The sequence below is a fragment of the Gymnoscopelus microlampas genome, assembly GCF_963454915.1.
Source record: "Gymnoscopelus microlampas genome assembly, chromosome: 24".
NCBI classification, from domain to species: Eukaryota; Metazoa; Chordata; class Actinopteri; order Myctophiformes; family Myctophidae; genus Gymnoscopelus; species Gymnoscopelus microlampas.
Genome location: NC_139961.1, coordinates 19,215,179 through 19,235,214, shown reverse-complemented (window position 1 = coordinate 19,235,214; position 20,036 = coordinate 19,215,179). Strand labels below are relative to the sequence as shown.

Genomic DNA, 20,036 nt, shown 5'->3' with positions numbered 1-20,036 from the left:
TTATTTTAATCCTGCTTTCCCCAAAGGATACAGCAAGCCAAGGTCAGACCATTCCTTATCACCCATGTTTTTATCTCCTCCAGACTTGACTATTGTCCTGCACTTTATTCTGGTATCAATAAGTGACACACACAGTGCAACTGATACAAAACGCTGCTGCCAGGCTTTTGCCACACACTAAGACAATTGAACACATTACACCAGTCCTTGCTGCCCTTCACTGGTTACCTGTGAGTTTTAGAATAGATTTTTAAGATTGTACTGCTTGTTTTTAAAGCCCTGAATGGTCATATTTGTGATCTTCTAAATCCCTATGAGCCTAGTGGCCGCTGCCTGAGATCCTCCAGCAGGCCCTACTGATGGTTCCAAAGTCTCAGCTTGTCACTAAGGGTGACCAGGTGTTTGCTGTGCGGTCCCCTCGGCTGTGGAACTCCCCGTCTGGGGATCTCAAGCAGAAGTCCTCTTTTACATCTCTTCGTAAAACTCATTTCTATCGTACAGCTTTTTCTTAATTGATGACTTGTTGTAACTTTTATTGTTTATCTTAACCTGGGATTTTAACTCACTTTTATTATCTGTTTTACTGTAAAGCACCTTTTAACTTGTTTTTGGAAGGTGCTATAAATAAAGTTATTTTTTCTTATTCTTATTATTCTCATTATTATTATTATTATTGGCAGTGGTTCTCAAACCTTTTCATGTCAAGGACCCACAATTTATTATGTATTTGGCTGTGAACCCCAATCTGAAAAAATGATGTGCCAGCCAATCCAGTATTTGTGCTGTTATGCAAAAATGTTAATAGAAAACATGATTTTTTAAATAAATCAGTTTAAAACATTTTCATGATCTTTTGAAAACAGTAGATCGGTCGATGTACAGTATATATGGTTAAAGTGGTTACAACAATTTGTATGCATGTTCATTAATTTAGCCAAGCATCCCCTGGAACCCCCTCAAGGACCCCAGGGGACCCCCACTTTGAGAACCACTGTCTTAGGGGAACATAATGTCAGTCAGCACATTGGTTACATATGCTGTGTCTGATGATGTAAGTAACTTTGTTTTCAGATGTAGGCTACTACTGTAATGTCTCAGTAAGAATAAAGTGTTTCATTAAATTACACAGCTAGACTTTATGATTATATGACCTGTTTCAACATGTTGTTCAGTATCAAAGTCTAACAACATCAGGATAATATCAGGCCAACACAACACAATGACAGAGACATTAGAGGTCAGGTGGTTAGTGTCTATTAAATGTTGTACATTAACTAGTATTATAATCTACAATAAAGTCAGAGAAACACTCCCCCTGCCCTCTTTAGACATGTTTACAAACTATTAAAAATAAATACAAATTTATATTGAACATTTAACATGTTTTAGCTGCTTCATAGAGTGTATGATGTTTTGGGGTTAATTTTATCTTAACCTTGTCAAAGTGGAATATACTCTGCACATATGACACATTCAAACTTAACACTATTTTTGGCCAATTATTAGATTATTGTTTTACTCCATAGTTTTGTCACTATATCACTTAACTTCCTCACACATTTCTGTGTTTCCACTGCTGTTGTATCCTACTGGCTCAAGTGCCAGCCAGCTAAATTATGGTCCTATTTATTTTAAAATTGACGATAAAGTAGGCTATTCTCCAGGAGGGGCGGGATGATTTGATTGACAAGCTACACAACCAATAGCATTCATTCCCCGCCCCCGCTCTTGATTGACAAGCTACCCAACCAATAATGTTCTGGTCTCATTCTGCAGGATATGACGCGTTATGGCGCGATCTTGAAAGATGGCGGACCTACAGTCTTGGAACAATCGGCTTCATTTTCGGTCTGTAGAAAGCAGCGGAGTGGCTTTGTCCATCTCATTTATACAGTCTATGGAACTACCGCGCTATTAACAAAAAGGAAACTCACGCTGATTTTAAGAGATTGTATGATTTGAAGAACAAAAAACAACAGCAAAAGAAAACACAGCTCACGGTAACTAAAGCTCCACTGGCTAAGAGAAACGATCCACAGATCGTATAAAACAATTAAAAGAACGCATTTTGAAACGCTTCCGTCTTCCGGTGAAAACGAATGCTGCTAAAAATCGTTTTTTTTTTATTTGCACTGTACGACTTTAACAACGCAAATCTTTTATCGGGTCCCTGGCACAAAATATTTTCAGTTGGGGGTCTGTGGCCGCATGTGGCCACAGACCACATATATATTTGGGGTCCTTGACATGAAAAGGTTTGAGAACTAACATTAAATATATATTTTTCACCAAATAACACATTCCAAAGATGATTCTAATCAGACCAACCAGGATGAGTATTAAAAAAGTGTTTAAAATATACATTATATTGATCATCTCTGTGGAGAAAACATAACATCCCACACAGTGCAATCTTCCATCACAGGTACGGTTAATGTAATATGAATTCAGTATTCATACACCCTCTGCATGTACACTGCATCCTCCATCACGTGTTCACAACACTTTTTTTAAAATTCAAACTATTTTACACAGATAAAAGACAGCACTTAACATGAATGACATGCAGGATATCAATAAAATGATTTAAACCAAACACACACATGCACACTAGAACGCATGCACGCACACACACATGTGCAAACAGGCGCACACACACACACACACACACACACACACACACACACACACACACACACACACACACACACACACACACAGTTGCTCTGGTTATTAGATGTGATGTTTTGAGTGAAAAAAATAATAATAATATGAATAGTCAGACCTCTGGTCAGTAGAGTGGTGTCCATCTTTGAAGTGAATCAGTCCACCCTTGGACTTGTCACTCTTCATGGAGACACAGCTGGGTACAGGAGACTCTGGTCTCTGCTGATGAACCCTGACAGGATGATAAGCAAGGTGAAACATTATAAGTCAACTAGTCACAGTAGTTGGTAGACATCGAAATATTGATCCAGTTATATTTCAAATACTGTAGGATACACAACATGTACAGTAGGTTGTTAAATACATTATAATTAGTCATATTTCATTTCAGCATGCAGATTTCTACCTAACTAAATGTTCCACCATTTTCTATTTTCTTCAAAACAAAGTTTTCACTACTCCTAAATAATTTTGTTACGGCTGGTTCCGCCTTTTTTTGCTCCTGCTTTTCCATAAAAATTGGAGTCTTGTGGATACTTAAAGATGCCTTTTGACTGGACGATTCCATGAACCTTACCATTTGGTGTGGAGGGGGAAAATGAGGGGGTCAAGGACATACCCCTATGGGTCCCTGGTCCTAGAAGTATATAGGGTTTAAGTAGTTAACTGAAGGTTTTTTAAATTGTACAGCTAAAGGTTACACTTTATGATTTTATGAGCCTTTTAAACAGTGGAGTATTGTTCAGTATCAAAGTCTAACAACATAATTCAGGATCATATCAGGTCAACACAACACAAATACAGACACATAGATGTCAGGTGGTTTTAGTGTCTACTAAATGTTGTAAATTAACTATTATAATCTACAGTAAACTGCAGAGGAACACACCCTCCTTTTTAGACATGTTTACAACCTGTTAGAATAAATATGCATTTATAATGAACATTTAACATGTTTTAGCCGCTTCATATTTATGTACAGTGTTTTTTTTCTTTTTTCTTGGGGGAGGGGGGGGGGGGGGGGAATTCTTCTTAACCTTCTTCTTCGGCCAATTGTTTATTTTCTTTTACTCCTCAGTTGTGTCACTAATCTCACTATATCAATTAACTTAATGTATATTGAACATTTAAAATGTTTAGCTGCTCCACATTTATGTGTGATTTGAAAAAAAATGTGTTAATATCTCTACATTGTGACTATTATGGGCGATTTGAATGATGGGGTTTACAGTGAGTATCCTACTGGTGATAGTGCATACACAATGTGGTCCCTGGAGGGAGGGTGGACATTTAGTGGCCCTCTCCATCATCAAAGTTTGCCCTCTGCTCTACGCATACATTCACACTTTCTTAACCCATTGTTTTTATTTTTGGCCAATATTTATTTTTACTCTTTAAAAAAAACAAATCACCCAAAGTTGTCATTATGTCAATACATTCCCCACACATTTCTGTGTTGCCACTCCTGCCAGTGAGGAGCCCTCACAACGAGGATGATTAAAAAACAAAACAAACTGGAAAACAAAGGCATTTTATAGGTGTATAATAAAAACGAAATAACAGTCAATAACACATTTTCATCTTAAAACAAGCTGTTCAAATGTAGCTGAGGTCAAATAACTAACATAATTCATACAATTAAAGATTACTAGAAGCTCGGCCGCCCTTCGGTTTCTATGACTGATTGCAGGTTTCTAAGCAGCATGACCGGTGCGCCTACTTTCAATTTGAGGTTATGATCAGGGATTCCAGAGGGTGTCAGTGAATTGAGTAATTCCACAGTCACGTAATCCTTGTGGTCGTCCTCCTGAATTGAGTCGGCTGAAAGGTAGACTCTCTCTTCTGTAGGTAAGTCAGCCAAGCATATGTTGTTGATTTCTTGGATGTCATTGTTCAGAGGAGTGTATACAGTGCCTTTGAGAAGGTTGTCTTTGTTGATACATCCATTTTGCAGGTCAGGAAAGGTGGAAGAAATCAGAGTATTCAGATCCTTAACCAAGTGTTGTGGTGGAATTCGGATTTGAACTTCTGTGTCCTCGTGAGGGAGTTTTCCGTCCCCTAAAGCAAGAAGATAGTTGGAGAAGTCCCTTTCAGCTGTTTCTGTCCTCATGTTGATGTTAAGCTTGTGGTGCTTCATGAGAGGATACAGTGGTGACATCTGGATGCATGCTGTAACTATCTGGGCTCTGCTTGCTCTTTTAATAACAGGGAGTGTCTGCCTAGGGTCTCCACCCAGAAGGACAGTTTTGCCACCCCAAGGTTGTTGCGAGTGCATGAGGTCCCTCAGTGTTCTTTCCACACACTCAACATTAAATCGGTTAACACTGAATATCTCGTCCCAGATTATCAAGTTGCTCTCTTTGATGAGCCTAGCCAGGGAGGACTCGGCGTTGATGGCACAGACAGAGTCTTCAAAAATGGGGATTGGGATCTTAAATCTTGAATGAGCTGTCCTACCACCCTCCAGGTTCTGTGCCGCTAAGCCTGTGCTGCCCACACACAGTACAATGCCATTCTCTGCGCGAATCTTAGCTGCAATTGCCTTAAAGGTAAAGGTTTTGCCATAACCTGCTGGGGAGTTTAGAATGAACTGCCGTGTGATGGTTTCTTCTTTTGGTGCATGTACTGCCTGTAAAAGTTTTTTACCTTTTGTGTTCTTCTTTGTGATGTATAGTGTCGTTTGTTGGTGGCGGGTGTCCAGCTGTCACTGGGGTTAGCTGTTGCCATGGTCACATCCAATGACAGGGTGTGGCTGTCTCCCGGCTGACTCTCCCGATCAGGGTTATCTGTTGTTGCTGCTGCAGCTGCAGCTGCAGCTGCTCGACGCACACGACGCGCACGATGCATTTTGGCATTGTGTGTCCTCTTGCTCAATGAGGTTTTTCTGCGTGGTTCCATGCGTCGTTTTTTGGTGGCAAACAGCCCGATGTCAGTCATCTCCGCATATGGAGATTCCGAACCTTTCGCATTGGTTCCGGAAAACCGCATTGATGTTTCCATATATGGACACTCAGAGAGATTTTGTGTTGACTCATCTAGCGTATGTGATGTCAGAGCCTTTTATGAAGTGATGTCACAATGAGTCAGCGCTTGCTCCGAAACAGCCCGATGTCAGTCATCTCCGCATATGGAGATTCCGAACCTTTCGCGTTGGTTCCGGAAAACCGCATATCGGGTTGGGTCGAGGCCTAGCTAAGATCGTAGGCAAAGGTCTGAGCTATCTGTGTGCGAAATTTGGAGTTTGTAGCACCAACCATGTGCTGTCAGGGCTCATCCATGCGATTTGGCCCAATTCGGCCTCGGCTTCAATTAGTAGTCACGATAGTCAGGACAAAGAAACAACTGCAGTGTTCTGCTACCCAACTTAACCACATACAGTAGCATCCCTATTCTGAACATGTTATATTAGGTGAACATTCGGCTATAGCAGATCTGCTGTTCACCAAACACACTGTATACATTCTTCACTTTCTACACATTACCAAGGAAATATTATGATTATATAGGAGTACATCCATTTTATTTTAATCCTGCTTTCCCCAAAGGATACAGCAAGCCAAGGTCAGACCATTCCTTATCACCCATGTTTTTATCTCCTCCAGACTTGACTATTGTCCTGCACTTTATTCTGGTATCAATAAGTGACATACACAGTGCAACTGATACAAAACGCTGCTGCCAGGCTTTTGACACACACTAAGACAATTGAACACATTACACCAGTCCTTGCTGCCCTTCACTGGTTACCTGTGAGTTTTAGAATAGATTTTTAAGATTGTACTGCTTGTTTTTAAAGCCCTGAATGGTCATATTTGTGATCTTCTAAATCCCTATGAGCCTAGTGGCCGCTGCCTGAGATCCTCCAGCAGGCCCTACTGATGGTTCCAAAGTCTCAGCTTGTCACTAAGGGTGACCAGGTGTTTGCTGTGCGGTCCCCTCGGCTGTGGAACTCCCTGTCTGGGGATCTCAAGCAGAAGTCCTCTTTTACATCTCTTCGTAAAACTCATTTCTATCGTACAGCTTTTTCTTAATTGATGACTTGTTGTAACTTTTATTGTTTATCTTAACCTGGGATTTTAACTCACTTTTATTATCTGTTTTACTGTAAAGCACCTTTTAACTTGTTTTTGGAAGGTGCTATAAATAAAGTTATTTTTTCTTATTCTTATTATTCTCATTATTATTATTATTATTGGCAGTGGTTCTCAAACCTTTTCATGTCAAGGACCCACAATTTATTATGTATTTGGCTGTGAACCCCAATCTGAAAAAATGATGTGCCAGCCAATCCAGTATTTGTGCTGTTATGCAAAAGTGTTAATAGAAAACATGATTTTTTAAATAAATCAGTTTAAAACATTTTCATGATCTTTTGAAAACAGTAGATCGGTCGATGTACAGTATATATGGTTAAAGTGGTTACAACAATTTGTATGCATGTTCATTAATTTAGCCAAGCATCCCCTGGAACCCCCTCAAGGACCCCAGGGGACCCCCACTTTGAGAACCACTGTCTTAGGGGAACATAATGTCAGTCAGCACATTGGTTACATATGCTGTGTCTGATGATGTAAGTAACTTTGTTTTCAGATGTAGGCTACTACTGTAATGTCTCAGTAAGAATAAAGTGTTTCATTAAATTACACAGCTAGACTTTATGATTATATGACCTGTTTCAACATGTTGTTCAGTATCAAAGTCTAACAACATCAGGATAATATCAGGCCAACACAACACAATGACAGAGACATTAGAGGTCAGGTGGTTAGTGTCTATTAAATGTTGTACATTAACTAGTATTATAATCTACAATAAAGTCAGAGAAACACTCCCCCTGCCCTCTTTAGACATGTTTACAAACTATTAAAAATAAATACAAATTTATATTGAACATTTAACATGTTTTAGCTGCTTCATAGAGTGTATGATGTTTTGGGGTTAATTTTATCTTAACCTTGTCAAAGTGGAATATACTCTGCACATATGACACATTCAAACTTAACACTATTTTTGGCCAATTATTAGATTATTGTTTTACTCCATAGTTTTGTCACTATATCACTTAACTTCCTCACACATTTCTATGTTTCCACTGCTGTTGTATCCTACTGGCTCAAGTGCCAGCCAGCTAAATTATGGTCCTATTTATTTTAAAATTGACGATAAAGTAGGCTATTCTCCAGGAGGGGCGGGATGATTTGATTGACAAGCTACACAACCAATAGCATTCATTCCCCGCCCCCGCTCTTGATTGACAAGCTACCCAACCAATAATGGTCTGGTCTCATTCTGCAGGATATGACGCGTTATGGCGCGATCTTGAAAGATGGCGGACCTACAGTCTTGGAACAATCGGCTTCATTTTCGGTCTGTAGAAAGCAGCGGAGTGGCTTTGTCCATCTCATTTATACAGTCTATGGAACTACCGCGCTATTAACAAAAAGGAAACTCACGCTGATTTTAAGAGATTGTATGATTTGAAGAACAAAAAACAACAGCAAAAGAAAACACAGCTCACGGTAACTAAAGCTCCACTGGCTAAGAGAAACGATCCACAGATCGTATAAAACAATTAAAAGAACGCATTTTGAAACGCTTCCGTCTTCCGGTGAAAACGAATGCTGCTAAAAATCGTTTTTTTTTTATTTGCACTGTACGACTTTAACAACGCAAATCTTTTATCGGGTCCCTGGCACAAAATATTTTCAGTTGGGGGTCTGTGGCCGCATGTGGCCACAGACCACATATATATTTGGGGTCCTTGACATGAAAAGGTTTGAGAACTAACATTAAATATATATTTTTCACCAAATAACACATTCCAAAGATGATTCTAATCAGACCAACCAGGATGAGTATTAAAAAAGTGTTTAAAATATACATTATATTGATCATCTCTGTGGAGAAAACATAACATCCCACACAGTGCAATCTTCCATCACAGGTACGGTTAATGTAATATGAATTCAGTATTCATACACCCTCTGCATGTACACTGCATCCTCCATCACGTGTTCACAACACTTTTTTTAAAATTCAAACTATTTTACACAGATAAAAGACAGCACTTAACATGAATGACATGCAGGATATCAATAAAATGATTTAAACCAAACACACACATGCACACTAGAACGCATGCACGCACACACACATGTGCAAACAGGCGCACGCACGCACACACACACACACACACACACACACACACACACACACACACACACACACACACACACACACACACACACACACACACACACACACACACACACACACACACACACACACACACACACACACACACACACACAGTTGCTCTGGTTATTAGATGTGATGTTTTGAGTGAAAAAAATAATAATAATATGAATAGTCAGACCTCTGGTCGGTAGAGTGGTGTCCATCTTTGAAGTGAATCAGTCCACCCTTGGACTTGTCACTCTTCATGGAGACACAGCTGGGTACAGGAGACTCTGGTCTCTGCTGATGAACCCTGACAGGATGATAAGCAAGGTGAAACATTATAAGTCAACTAGTCACAGTAGTTGGTAGACATCGAAATATTGATCCAGTTATATTTCAAATACTGTAGGATACACAACATGTAACAGTAGGTTGTGAAATACATTATAATTAGTCATATTTCATTTCAGCATGCAGATTTCTACCTAACTAAATGTTCCACCATTTTCTATTTTCTTCAAAACAAAGTTTTCACTACTCCTAAATAATTTTGTTACGGCTGGTTCCGCCTTTTTTTGCTCCTGCTTTTCCATAAAAATTGGAGTCTTGTGGATACTTAAAGATGCCTTTTGACTGGACGATTCCATGAACCTTACCATTTGGTGTGGAGGGGGAAAATGAGGGGGTCAAGGACATACCCCTATTGGTCCCTGGTCCTAGAAGTATATAGGGTTTAAGTAGTTAACTGAAGGTTTTTTAAATTGTACAGCTAAAGGTTACACTTTATGATTTTATGAGCCTTTTAAACAGTGGAGTATTGTTCAGTATCAAAGTCTAACAACATAATTCAGGATCATATCAGGTCAACACAACACAAATACAGACACATAGATGTCAGGTGGTTTTAGTGTCTACTAAATGTTGTAAATTAACTATTATAATCTACAGTAAACTGCAGAGGAACACTCCTTCCTTTTTAGACATGTTTACAACCTGTTAGAATAAATATGCATTTATAATGAACATTTAACATGTTTTAGCCGCTTCATATTTATGTACAGTGTCTTTTTCTTTTTTCTTGGGGGAGGGGGGGGGGGGGTAATTCTTCTTAACCTTCTTCTTCGGCCAATTGTTTATTTTCTTTTACTCCTCAGTTGTGTCACTAATCTCACTATATCAATTAACTTAATGTATATTGAACATTTAAAATGTTTAGCTGCTCCACATTTATGTGTGATTTGAAAAAAATAATCTTGAATCAAATGTGTTAATATCTCTACATTGTGACAATTATGGGCGATTTGAATGATGGGGTTTACAGTGAGTATCCTACTGGTGATAGTGCATACACAATGTGGTCCCTGGAGGGAGGGTGGACATTTAGTGGCCCTCTCCATCATCAAAGTTTGCCCTCTGCTCTACGCATACATTCTCACTTTCTTAACCCATTGTTTTTATTTTTGGCCAATATTTATTTTTACTCTTTAAAAAAAACAAATCACCCAAAGTTGTCATTATGTCAATACATTCCCCACACATTTCTGTGTTGCCACTGCTGCCAGTGAGGAGCCCCCACAACGAGGATGATTAAAAAACAAAACAAACTGGAAAACAAAGGCATTTTATAGGTGTATAATAAAAACGAAATAACAGTCAATAACACATTTTCATCTTAAAACAAGCTGTTCAAATGTAGCTGAGGTCAAATAACTAACATAATTCATACAATTAAAGATTATTAGTCAGGACAAAGAAACAACTGCAGTGTTCTGCTACCCAACTTAACCACATACAGTAGCATCCCTATTCTGAACATGTTATATTAGGTGAACATTCGGCTATAGCAGATCTGCTGTTCACCAAACACACTGTATACATTCTTCACTTTCTACACATTACCAAGGAAATATTATGATTATATAGGAGTACATCCATTTTATTTTAATCCTGCTTTCCCCAAAGGATACAGCAAGCCAAGGTCAGACCATTCCTTATCACCCATGTTTTTATCTCCTCCAGACTTGACTATTGTCCTGCACTTTATTCTGGTATCAATAAGTGACATACACAGTGCAACTGATACAAAACGCTGCTGCCAGGCTTTTGCCACACACTAAGACAATTGAACACATTACACCAGTCCTTGCTGCCCTTCACTGGTTACCTGTGAGTTTTAGAATAGATTTTTAAGATTGTACTGCTTGTTTTTAAAGCCCTGAATGGTCATATTTGTGATCTTCTAAATCCCTATGAGCCTAGTGGCCGCTGCCTGAGATCCTCCAGCAGGCCCTACTGATGGTTCCAAAGTCTCAGCTTGTCACTAAGGGTGACCAGGTGTTTGCTGTGTGGTCCCCTCGGCTGTGGAACTCCCTGTCTGGGGATCTCAAGCAGAAGTCCTCTTTTACATCTCTTCGTAAAACTCATTTCTATCGTACAGCTTTTTCTTAATTGATGACTTGTTGTAACTTTTATTGTTTATCTTAACCTGGGATTTTAACTCACTTTTATTATCTGTTTTACTGTAAAGCACCTTTTAACTTGTTTTTGGAAGGTGCTATAAATAAAGTTATTTTTTCTTATTCTTATTATTCTCATTATTATTATTATTATTGGCAGTGGTTCTCAAACCTTTTCATGTCAAGGACCCACAATTTATTATGTATTTGGCTGTGAACCCCAATCTGAAAAAATGATGTGCCAGCCAATCCAGTATTTGTGCTGTTATGCAAAAATGTTAATAGAAAACATGATTTTTTTTAAATAAATCAGTTTAAAACATTTTCATGATCTTTTGAAAACAGTAGATCGGTCGATGTACAGTATATATGGTTAAAGTGGTTACAACAATTTGTATGCATGTTCATTAATTTAGCCAAGCATCCCCTGGAACCCCCTCAAGGACCCCAGGGGACCCCCACTTTGAGAACCACTGTCTTAGGGGAACATAATGTCAGTCAGCACATTGGTTACATATGCTGTGTCTGATGATGTAAGTAACTTTGTTTTCAGATGTAGGCTACTACTGTAATGTCTCAGTAAGAATAAAGTGTTTCATTAAATTACACAGCTAGACTTTATGATTATATGACCTGTTTCAACATGTTGTTCAGTATCAAAGTCTAACAACATCAGGATAATATCAGGCCAACACAACACAATGACAGAGACATTAGAGGTCAGGTGGTTAGTGTCTATTAAATGTTGTACATTAACTAGTATTATAATCTACAATAAAGTCAGAGAAACACTCCCCCTGCCCTCTTTAGACATGTTTACAAACTATTAAAAATAAATACAAATTTGTATTGAACATTTAACATGTTTTAGCTGCTTCATAGAGTGTATGATGTTTTGGGGTTAATTTTATCTTAACCTTGTCAAAGTGGAATATACTCTGCACATATGACACATTCAAACTTAACACTATTTTTGGCCAATTATTAGATTATTGTTTTACTCCATAGTTTTGTCACTATATCACTTAACTTCCTCACACATTTCTGTGTTTCCACTGCTGTTGTATCCTACTGGCTCAAGTGCCAGCCAGTGGGAGTCACTAGTGCAGTAAGCAACAAAGATCATCCTCCCTGCCTGGCTTCTCTCCTCTGAACTCGGCCAACTGTGTTCCTATAGACCAGTGGTTCTCAAGGTGGGGTCCGGGGACCCCCAGGGGTCCTCAAGGGGGTTCCAAGGGGTCCCCGGCAAAAAATAGTTAATGCAGCATCAGTCAGTTAACACTTTATCCCTATATACATCAGCTATTTTCACAAAATCATGAAAAATGTTCAACATTTTTCAAACATTTTAACAACACAAATCTTGTTTCGGGTCCCTGGCACACAATATTTTCAGATGGGGGTCTGTGGCCACATGCATATTCGGGGTCCTTGTTTCAAGAGGTCATGAAATGCGATGCGAGAGAGCAGACTAGACAACACGTCTAGTCCGTACCCTCCTGTCTAGCATCAGGGTCTTGAGATCTGCAGAGTTGTTATCTCCGCTGTCCACTAACAACACTGCAGAGCTCAAGACCCTGATGATAGACAAGAGGTCAAATCATTTAACTACATATTGAAAACATGTCTCCATATCCGTGTATTATTTTTAGAAATGGGGCTACATGTGTTGTTTAACCCATTAAGACCGGGAACACATCTGTGTAACCACTTATGCCATTATTTAACATTTTGGCTATTCAAAAATAACAGATTTACAAGCTCATAGCGCGGCACCGAGTGCCACGCTATGAACTTGTAGATCTGCTATTTTTGAAAAATCTTAAAAATGTGTACACATCTTTAAATATATTTTTTTTTAAAGCGAACATTTGTAACTCAAATCTTTGCTTCTGGGGGGGACTAAACATTTTCAGATGTGGGTCCGCGGCCAATTACATATAATTTTGGGGGTCCAAATACGAAATACAAAAATACAAAATGAATAATAATAACAAAAATTGAATTAATAATTAATTAAATCATTCATTTTTTTTCTTCTAGTATGTGTCTCCAACCCCTGATTCAGAAACAGAAACAACAGGCTCATTTAAGATGCTGCACTGATTACAGGTACATCAGCGAACAGTAGCTTCAAATATACTTTAGTTTTATAACTGTAGACTAATTACTTTGTAGCACACACTTATTTTATTATCACTTTATTTCATGGTCCACTTACCCAGTTGTTGGTTGACTAGGATCCATGCTGCTTACTGGGATCTTGTACTTTATAGATCACTCTGGATAACAGAGCCTGTTGAATGACAACATTGTTAATAGTAGTAATTGTAATAATAGACTGTAGTAGATGGTCATGTAAATAGTTAAGTTGCAATACCTCTCCATGTTGAATATAATCTGACACCAAGGTGAAGGTTTGGTTCTCTATACTTTAACAAAGACTCAGTCAACCTTCTGATGCGTCCGTAAGAACAGAACTGAGGGGGGAGGGAGAGAGAGAGAGAGAGAGAGAGAGAGAGAGAGAGAGAGAGAGAGAGAGAATAGGAGTGTAATCTAAGTAGGTGTAAACCTTTATGATTGTTTGATTTATTGTGTGATAACTCTGACAAATAGTTTGTTGTGAGTAAAGGTTCACGTTCACTTAATTTATTGTCTTCTCAGAGACATTCAAACACACTGATAGTCATGTGAACTCACTGTCATAACTGAGTTCAGACACAGACAAAAGGAAGATTTTACATCAAAATCAAAGTAGTGAACAGATCAGTAAAACGTGCTATTGCTGCTGTATCTTACCTTTGTTTTCCTAAAGCAGTGGTTCTCAAAGTGGGGTCCAGGGACCCCCAGGGGTCCTTAAGGGGGTTCCAAGGGGTCCCCTATAACAGCCAAATAAGCATAACCACTTTAACCCTATTTTCTACTTCGGCTATTTGAAAATAGCAGATCTACAAGTTCACAACATGTCGCAATGTGATGTGTGAGCTTGTAGATCTGACATTTTGCGAAATGTTCAGATACGTCTTGAAAATCTTGTCAAATTTTGTCAAATTTGGAAAATGTATAACACAAATCTTCTCTTATGGGGGTCCCTGGTACAAAATGTTTTCAAATGGGGGTCCGACCAAATACATACTGTACGTATTTGGTGGTCCTTGACATGAATGCGTTTGAAAACCACTGACCCAAAGAATAGATTTATTGTCAAGAAGTGCGCGCGAGCGAGCGAGCGAGCGAGAGAGAGAGAGAGAGAGATCATGTTATGCGCCTCAATCAGAATCCATAAACTGGTAGTTCCACCATCGTGACACTTAATACTCTTTAAAGAGGATCTAGTTTCTGATTCCCAGGACAATTCCCAGTAAGTTCTTGTACTCTGAAAGACATCTCCCACCTAGGCTTGTCACAATTATTAGATCATCACCTAATCGCAATTCTTTGAGCTAATCGCAATTATTTGGCATAATCATCATAACCGTTTCCATATTGTAACATCATTCTACATTTTCAAAAATATCCAGAAATAGTAGACATAGCTGATTTACAAGCTTAAAAGGTGTCGTGATGCAACACGTTAGGAGCTTGTAGATCTGCTATTTCTGCTATTTTAAAAATATTTTTGAGGGTATAAAATGATCAAATACATCAGTTGTGGAATAAAGTTTGAATTAAAAAGTGTTGTGAACATGTGATGGAAGACACATTATCCTAGCCTGGTAAACCACCCCCGTCACGGAATTCACGTTTCTAATATAATTCTACTGAGAGAAAAAAAAGAAAGAAACAGGCAATACAATTAAAAATAGGGATTAAAAACTATCTCAATAAAGCTAGCACACCACCAAACACAGACCCCTCCCTCCCTTCATGTTCTCTTCTACTGGTTTTAGTTTAAGCGTTCTGTACAATTAAGTGATTTTGTTGTGAAGAAATAGCTCTAAACACAATGTCACTCATAGTAATGACTAAGCATTTAAAATGCTTATTAAAAAACAGTGGTGGACAAAGTATACACAGTTCAAGCAAATACTCAAAGTATTCAAAAGTACAAATTATGAAGGACATTCTCTTTAATATAAATGCATTGCGGTATTGATTTTTTTTTTTAAGTGAAAATAGCAGATCTACAATCTCACAACGTGTCAAACTCTGACACCTTGTGAGCTTGTAGATTGGCTATTTTCACTATATTTGAAATAGGGCTCAAGGGTTTCATTTATATTTAGTAAAAGTTTAGGTCCAAAGAGTCGCTTTCTAGTAAAGTATTGGAGTCAAAAGTACAATATTAAAATGTAGCGGAGTGGAAGTCATGTGCTTGGAAAAAAAACAAAAGTACATAAGTACAGTACTGTAGTAAATGTTACTTTCCAAAAAAAAAAAAAACTATCCCCCTACCACCATCACACCCTCTTAAACTGGACTGACTAAAACATAAACAGGAAGAGCATCATTCTGACATGTTGCCACCATCTCCATGTTTTAACCACAATTCTGATAAAAGTATAACATTAGGGTTTAGTAGTGAAATCAATAAAATCATTAAAAGTTTAAAAAAAAAAGTCTTATTTGAGGGTCATTAAATATTTAAAAGAACCAGTTTCACAGGTAGTCCTTTCAGTTAGAGGCCAAATGTCCAAAGGGTTCTTGTTTTCTAGTTGACAAAATAATTACGTTGTTGACACCTATATAGCTTAGGACTGTGTTAACATTATGTGCAATTAAATGAAGGCTGCATGGTATGCGGTTAATAATTACAGGAGTTAGATTACAGTCTCTGCCTTTCAGTGTCACTGTACATGAATCAGTAGGAATAGAAAAAAAATCTATTCTCATAAAATAGAATAAACAGTCAGTAGGGAGACATATGGTGGTAAAATTATGTTTGTATTAAAATGTGACTTACTGAATGTATTGGTTCAATGTTCATAATATGTGATCAATCATTGTGTTGATCAGTCAGTATCACGTAGCCAGACAACTATGAACTAAAATCACTAAAATTAGTTCATAGCGTCACAATCATTTTTAACCACTTAGCTTAGGCTATTCAAAAATAGCAGATATACAAGCTCATAGCGCGGCACCGAGTGCCGCGCTATGAGCTTGTAGATCTGCTATGTTTGAAAAACCTTGAAAAACTGTGCATATCTTTGATCATTTATATTTTTTAAAGAGAACATTAACTGATATCTTTGCTTCTGGGGGGTCCCTGGCAGGAAACATTTTCAAATGGGGGTCCGCGGCCAAATGTATATCAATTTAGGGGTCCTTGGCATGAAAAAGGTTGAAAACCACTGCTTTATAGAGTCTGGAACTACACATCCCCAAAGCCAAGAACGGATCATTTTCGTTCACGGAAATTATATTTTAAAATATTTCAATTTCTGCGAAGCAGCAAGCTATATAGGCTTCTATCATTTTGATTTATATTAGGAGAAATTTGCACGACTGTAAAGATGAAACGGAAGCGGGGAGGTGGTGTCATATCCACTTTATCCCCGGATCATTTTCAGAGCTTCCGTTGCTCCAGACTGCATGACGGAAGCATTTGAACATTGTAGGAGGAAACAGTCTGGATGGCCAGACTAATCAGTCAGTGGTGATTGAGCTTCCTGTTAGACAACTTGTATCTGCATCATGCCCACAGATGGTGGGCTGTGAGGATATTTCAATTGGGCCGCCAAATAATGGTGAAAACACATTTTAATGATAATTTAACACTTAATATTTTAAATAAATGCTGTAAAAACATATATCATGGTATTTTTTTTCTTTAAAACCTTGAAAAGTGAGTTTTCATTATGATACTGATAGACTAACTTAAAAGTATACTACATTAGTTCCATTGATCCAAGCCGGAACACAATGGATTAAATGATCATAACATGCTCTGAAGATGCACACGGCCTACGTCTGACCACTTAACACGGCAGCCTATTCAATCCGGGAACGCATCTCTGTCATTTTAGATTTCTTTGGCTATTCAAAAATAGCAGATATACAAGCTCAAAACACTTTTTTTTTTTCAAAAATAGCACATCTATAAGCTCGTAGCGCGGCACTCGGTGCCGCGCTACGAGCTTATAGATCTGCTATTTTTTGAAAAAATCATTAAAGTTTGTGCAAATCTTTTGAATATAATTTTTTTAAGCGAACATTTTTAACTCAAATCTTTGCTTCTGGGGGTTCTACAAGTGGCTTCTAAATCCTACAGTTTTTTTGAAAAACGTATGTTTCTTTATCAGTGGTTCTCAAACTTTCCCCCCCCCCCCATCTCAAAATATTTTGTAATAGGACCCCCAAAAGCAAAGATTTGAGTCAAAAATGTTCCCTTTAAATATATATATATTCAAATATTTGCACACATTTTCACGATTCCAAAGAAATCTCAAATGACACAGATGCGTCCCCGGATTGAATGTGTTAAGTGGTCAGATGGGTGGGCACACAGCTCTGGCTTCCATAACTAAAGGCAAGGCAACCTGACTGATTGCTTGCAGCTGGGGAGCTGCTTAATGTGTGCAGTCTTTGCAGAGTAAGTTAACATTTCATCTGCAAAATGACACTATCCAAAAACCTACAGAGGAAAGTTGACAGTGAAAACTGAATATTTAAAGAGGAGTGGACAGCAAATTATGCGTTCATCTTACCTGTGCGTCAATGAAAAGCTGTTGTGTTGTCGTGCAATAAAGTATTGGCTGCCCGCTTGCAAGGAATATAATGTTATACAGAACCACAAGACGAAGCATGGCTCCTTCAAAGCGCTCTTGGAATGTGCAAGCTTAGATTGCACTGACAGCAGTTTGTGCACAGCAACAGGAGTCGCTCTGCTGCTTAAAGGACGACTTCACCTATTTTCAATCTATCTTCATATAATCACTAATAAACTCATGATAAAATGGTACCTTTTTTTAATTAACGCGAGAACAATGGCTTCCATTATTGCATTGCAACTTTCCAGGAATAGAAAGCCAGCAGTTTCTATTAGCTTGGATTCCCCATCGATGATGTCACTGGTAGATGGGATTCTGAACTGTCCACAGCCCTCGTGTGAGACACAGACAGTAGATTTTTTTTAAATCATTTTATCATGAGCATTAGTGAGGACCAATTATATGAAGATAGGTTGAAAATGGGTGAAGTCGTCCTTTAAGCAGCAATCAGCTGATTATAACACTTCACTCTCTACGTGGATAAAAGTAACCTATAAGCATTCTTCAGGTGGGGATAAATATATATTCTCTATTTGGACATTATAGCTATAACCAGGGATGCACTGGTCGCTTCACGCGACACCACACATTCTTTTTCACGCACAGGTACAGTACAGCTCTCCATGCACGCTAGAACGCGCCCCCCCCTTCGATTCCTGAGCAAAGTACCCAAATGGCTACTTTGCATAACAGGTTTACAAGTGAATATGCAAATACATCCTCACTCCTCGCTTACTGTTACGGCCCCAGTCTAGGGGAACTGAGGTGCAACATGATGACGTGGGAACCCCTCTTTAAACCTCCCAAGGAACCACCTGCAAGTAAGGCTTCAGCCATACAATGGGTTTTTTATTGTATTTCTTCAGGGTGGGTGAATTGTTATGAAATATAAAATAACTAAACCCTAACTAAAACTACCCAACGTAACAAATCAAAATACAATCATTAGCCTAACTCCTACTCCTCCAAACACAAGCAAAAAGAGAACCCAAAAGAATGACCCCCCCACCCTTACCAAAACCCGGCTGTTTCAATCACATTCGTTCAGGGATGTAATACAGAGAACATAAAGTGTGTGGTGTTGGTTGGTGGCAGTCCTGGGAGTGAAGAGGGAAGACACCTGGTGCTGAGCAGAGCTGGCCTTTTATCCTCCTCCCACACCAGCCTGGGACCAATCACATCGTGGTCACCGCCTAGTTTCTCAATCATTCACTCATTCACTCACTCCCTCCTCTACCACTCCCTCAGCTCACACACCTGCCACACATCACTCTCAGCAGATCACCTCACACCAGGGAAAAGAAGGTTATACACACCTACATTCCTATGTCCATATATGGTCCAAAGACACCAGGGTCATAACAATACACAGTAAACAACACAGCATTTTGGCTTCAGTAGTCGCTGCTGCCAGTATCCTATCTGCACGCAGCAATGCCTCAGCCACCGTCCAAGAAGAGAAAGATACAGTTTCAGCTCCTATAATTCAAGGCATTCCTTGAGAAGATTTACAATGACTAAAACTAAGCTAAACACTAATTAAATTTCAATAAATCAATCATTGAATAAACCAACCAAGCCCTATTTTATACTTTGGCTATTAAAAAATAGCTGATCTACAAGCTCACAATAATGATTGGTACTATAAGTTTATTTTGTTAACAATATCTAAGTATTTCTACATTGTGGTATTGCTACTTTAACTTAAATAAACTTGTGAAACATAGCTAAGGACACCTATGGGTGAGACAGTGATGACTGAGTGACTCCATGACGTTCAGAGAGAGATGTAAACAAGAGTTTATGAGAAAGAAAAACAACTAGCTGACACTGATGGCAGCCTGCTGTAGTACTGTAGACCACCAGTAGAGTATGCTGTAGTACTGTAGACCAGTAGGCCTCAATCATTTTAGATGTCAATGACTAGCCTGTCATGGCCAGACTAATATCACTGCGTAGATATTAGTCTGGAATCTCTGTGTGGAACCTGCATTTCCGAGGGGCAGATTTTCGAAAATCC

At 38.6% G+C, this 20,036-nt stretch overlaps 2 protein-coding genes across 12 annotated transcripts in view; both read right to left on the bottom strand.

Annotated features, from left to right (window-relative positions):
• LOC311041106 (uncharacterized protein) overlaps positions 1 to 20,036 on the bottom strand; it is a gene marked incomplete at its 5' end in the record, with an annotated part of 231,405 nt that overhangs the window by 89,727 nt on the left and 121,642 nt on the right. For 10 of the 11 annotated variants that reach the window (XM_084051585.1, XM_084051581.1, XM_084051580.1 and 7 more), the window contains 2 exons: positions 2,786 to 2,899; positions 9,044 to 9,157. In XM_084051585.1, the coding sequence (XP_083907711.1) occupies positions 2,786 to 2,899; positions 9,044 to 9,157 (228 nt within the window). Of the gene's footprint in view, positions 1 to 2,785; positions 2,900 to 9,043; positions 9,158 to 13,524; positions 13,599 to 20,036 lie in introns of those variants that run through there. The other variant, XM_084051592.1, reaches the window with a different exon arrangement.
• LOC311041000 (protein NLRC3-like) overlaps positions 1 to 20,036 on the bottom strand; it is a gene marked incomplete at its 3' end in the record, with an annotated part of 132,132 nt that overhangs the window by 21,248 nt on the left and 90,848 nt on the right. The window lies entirely within an intron of this gene.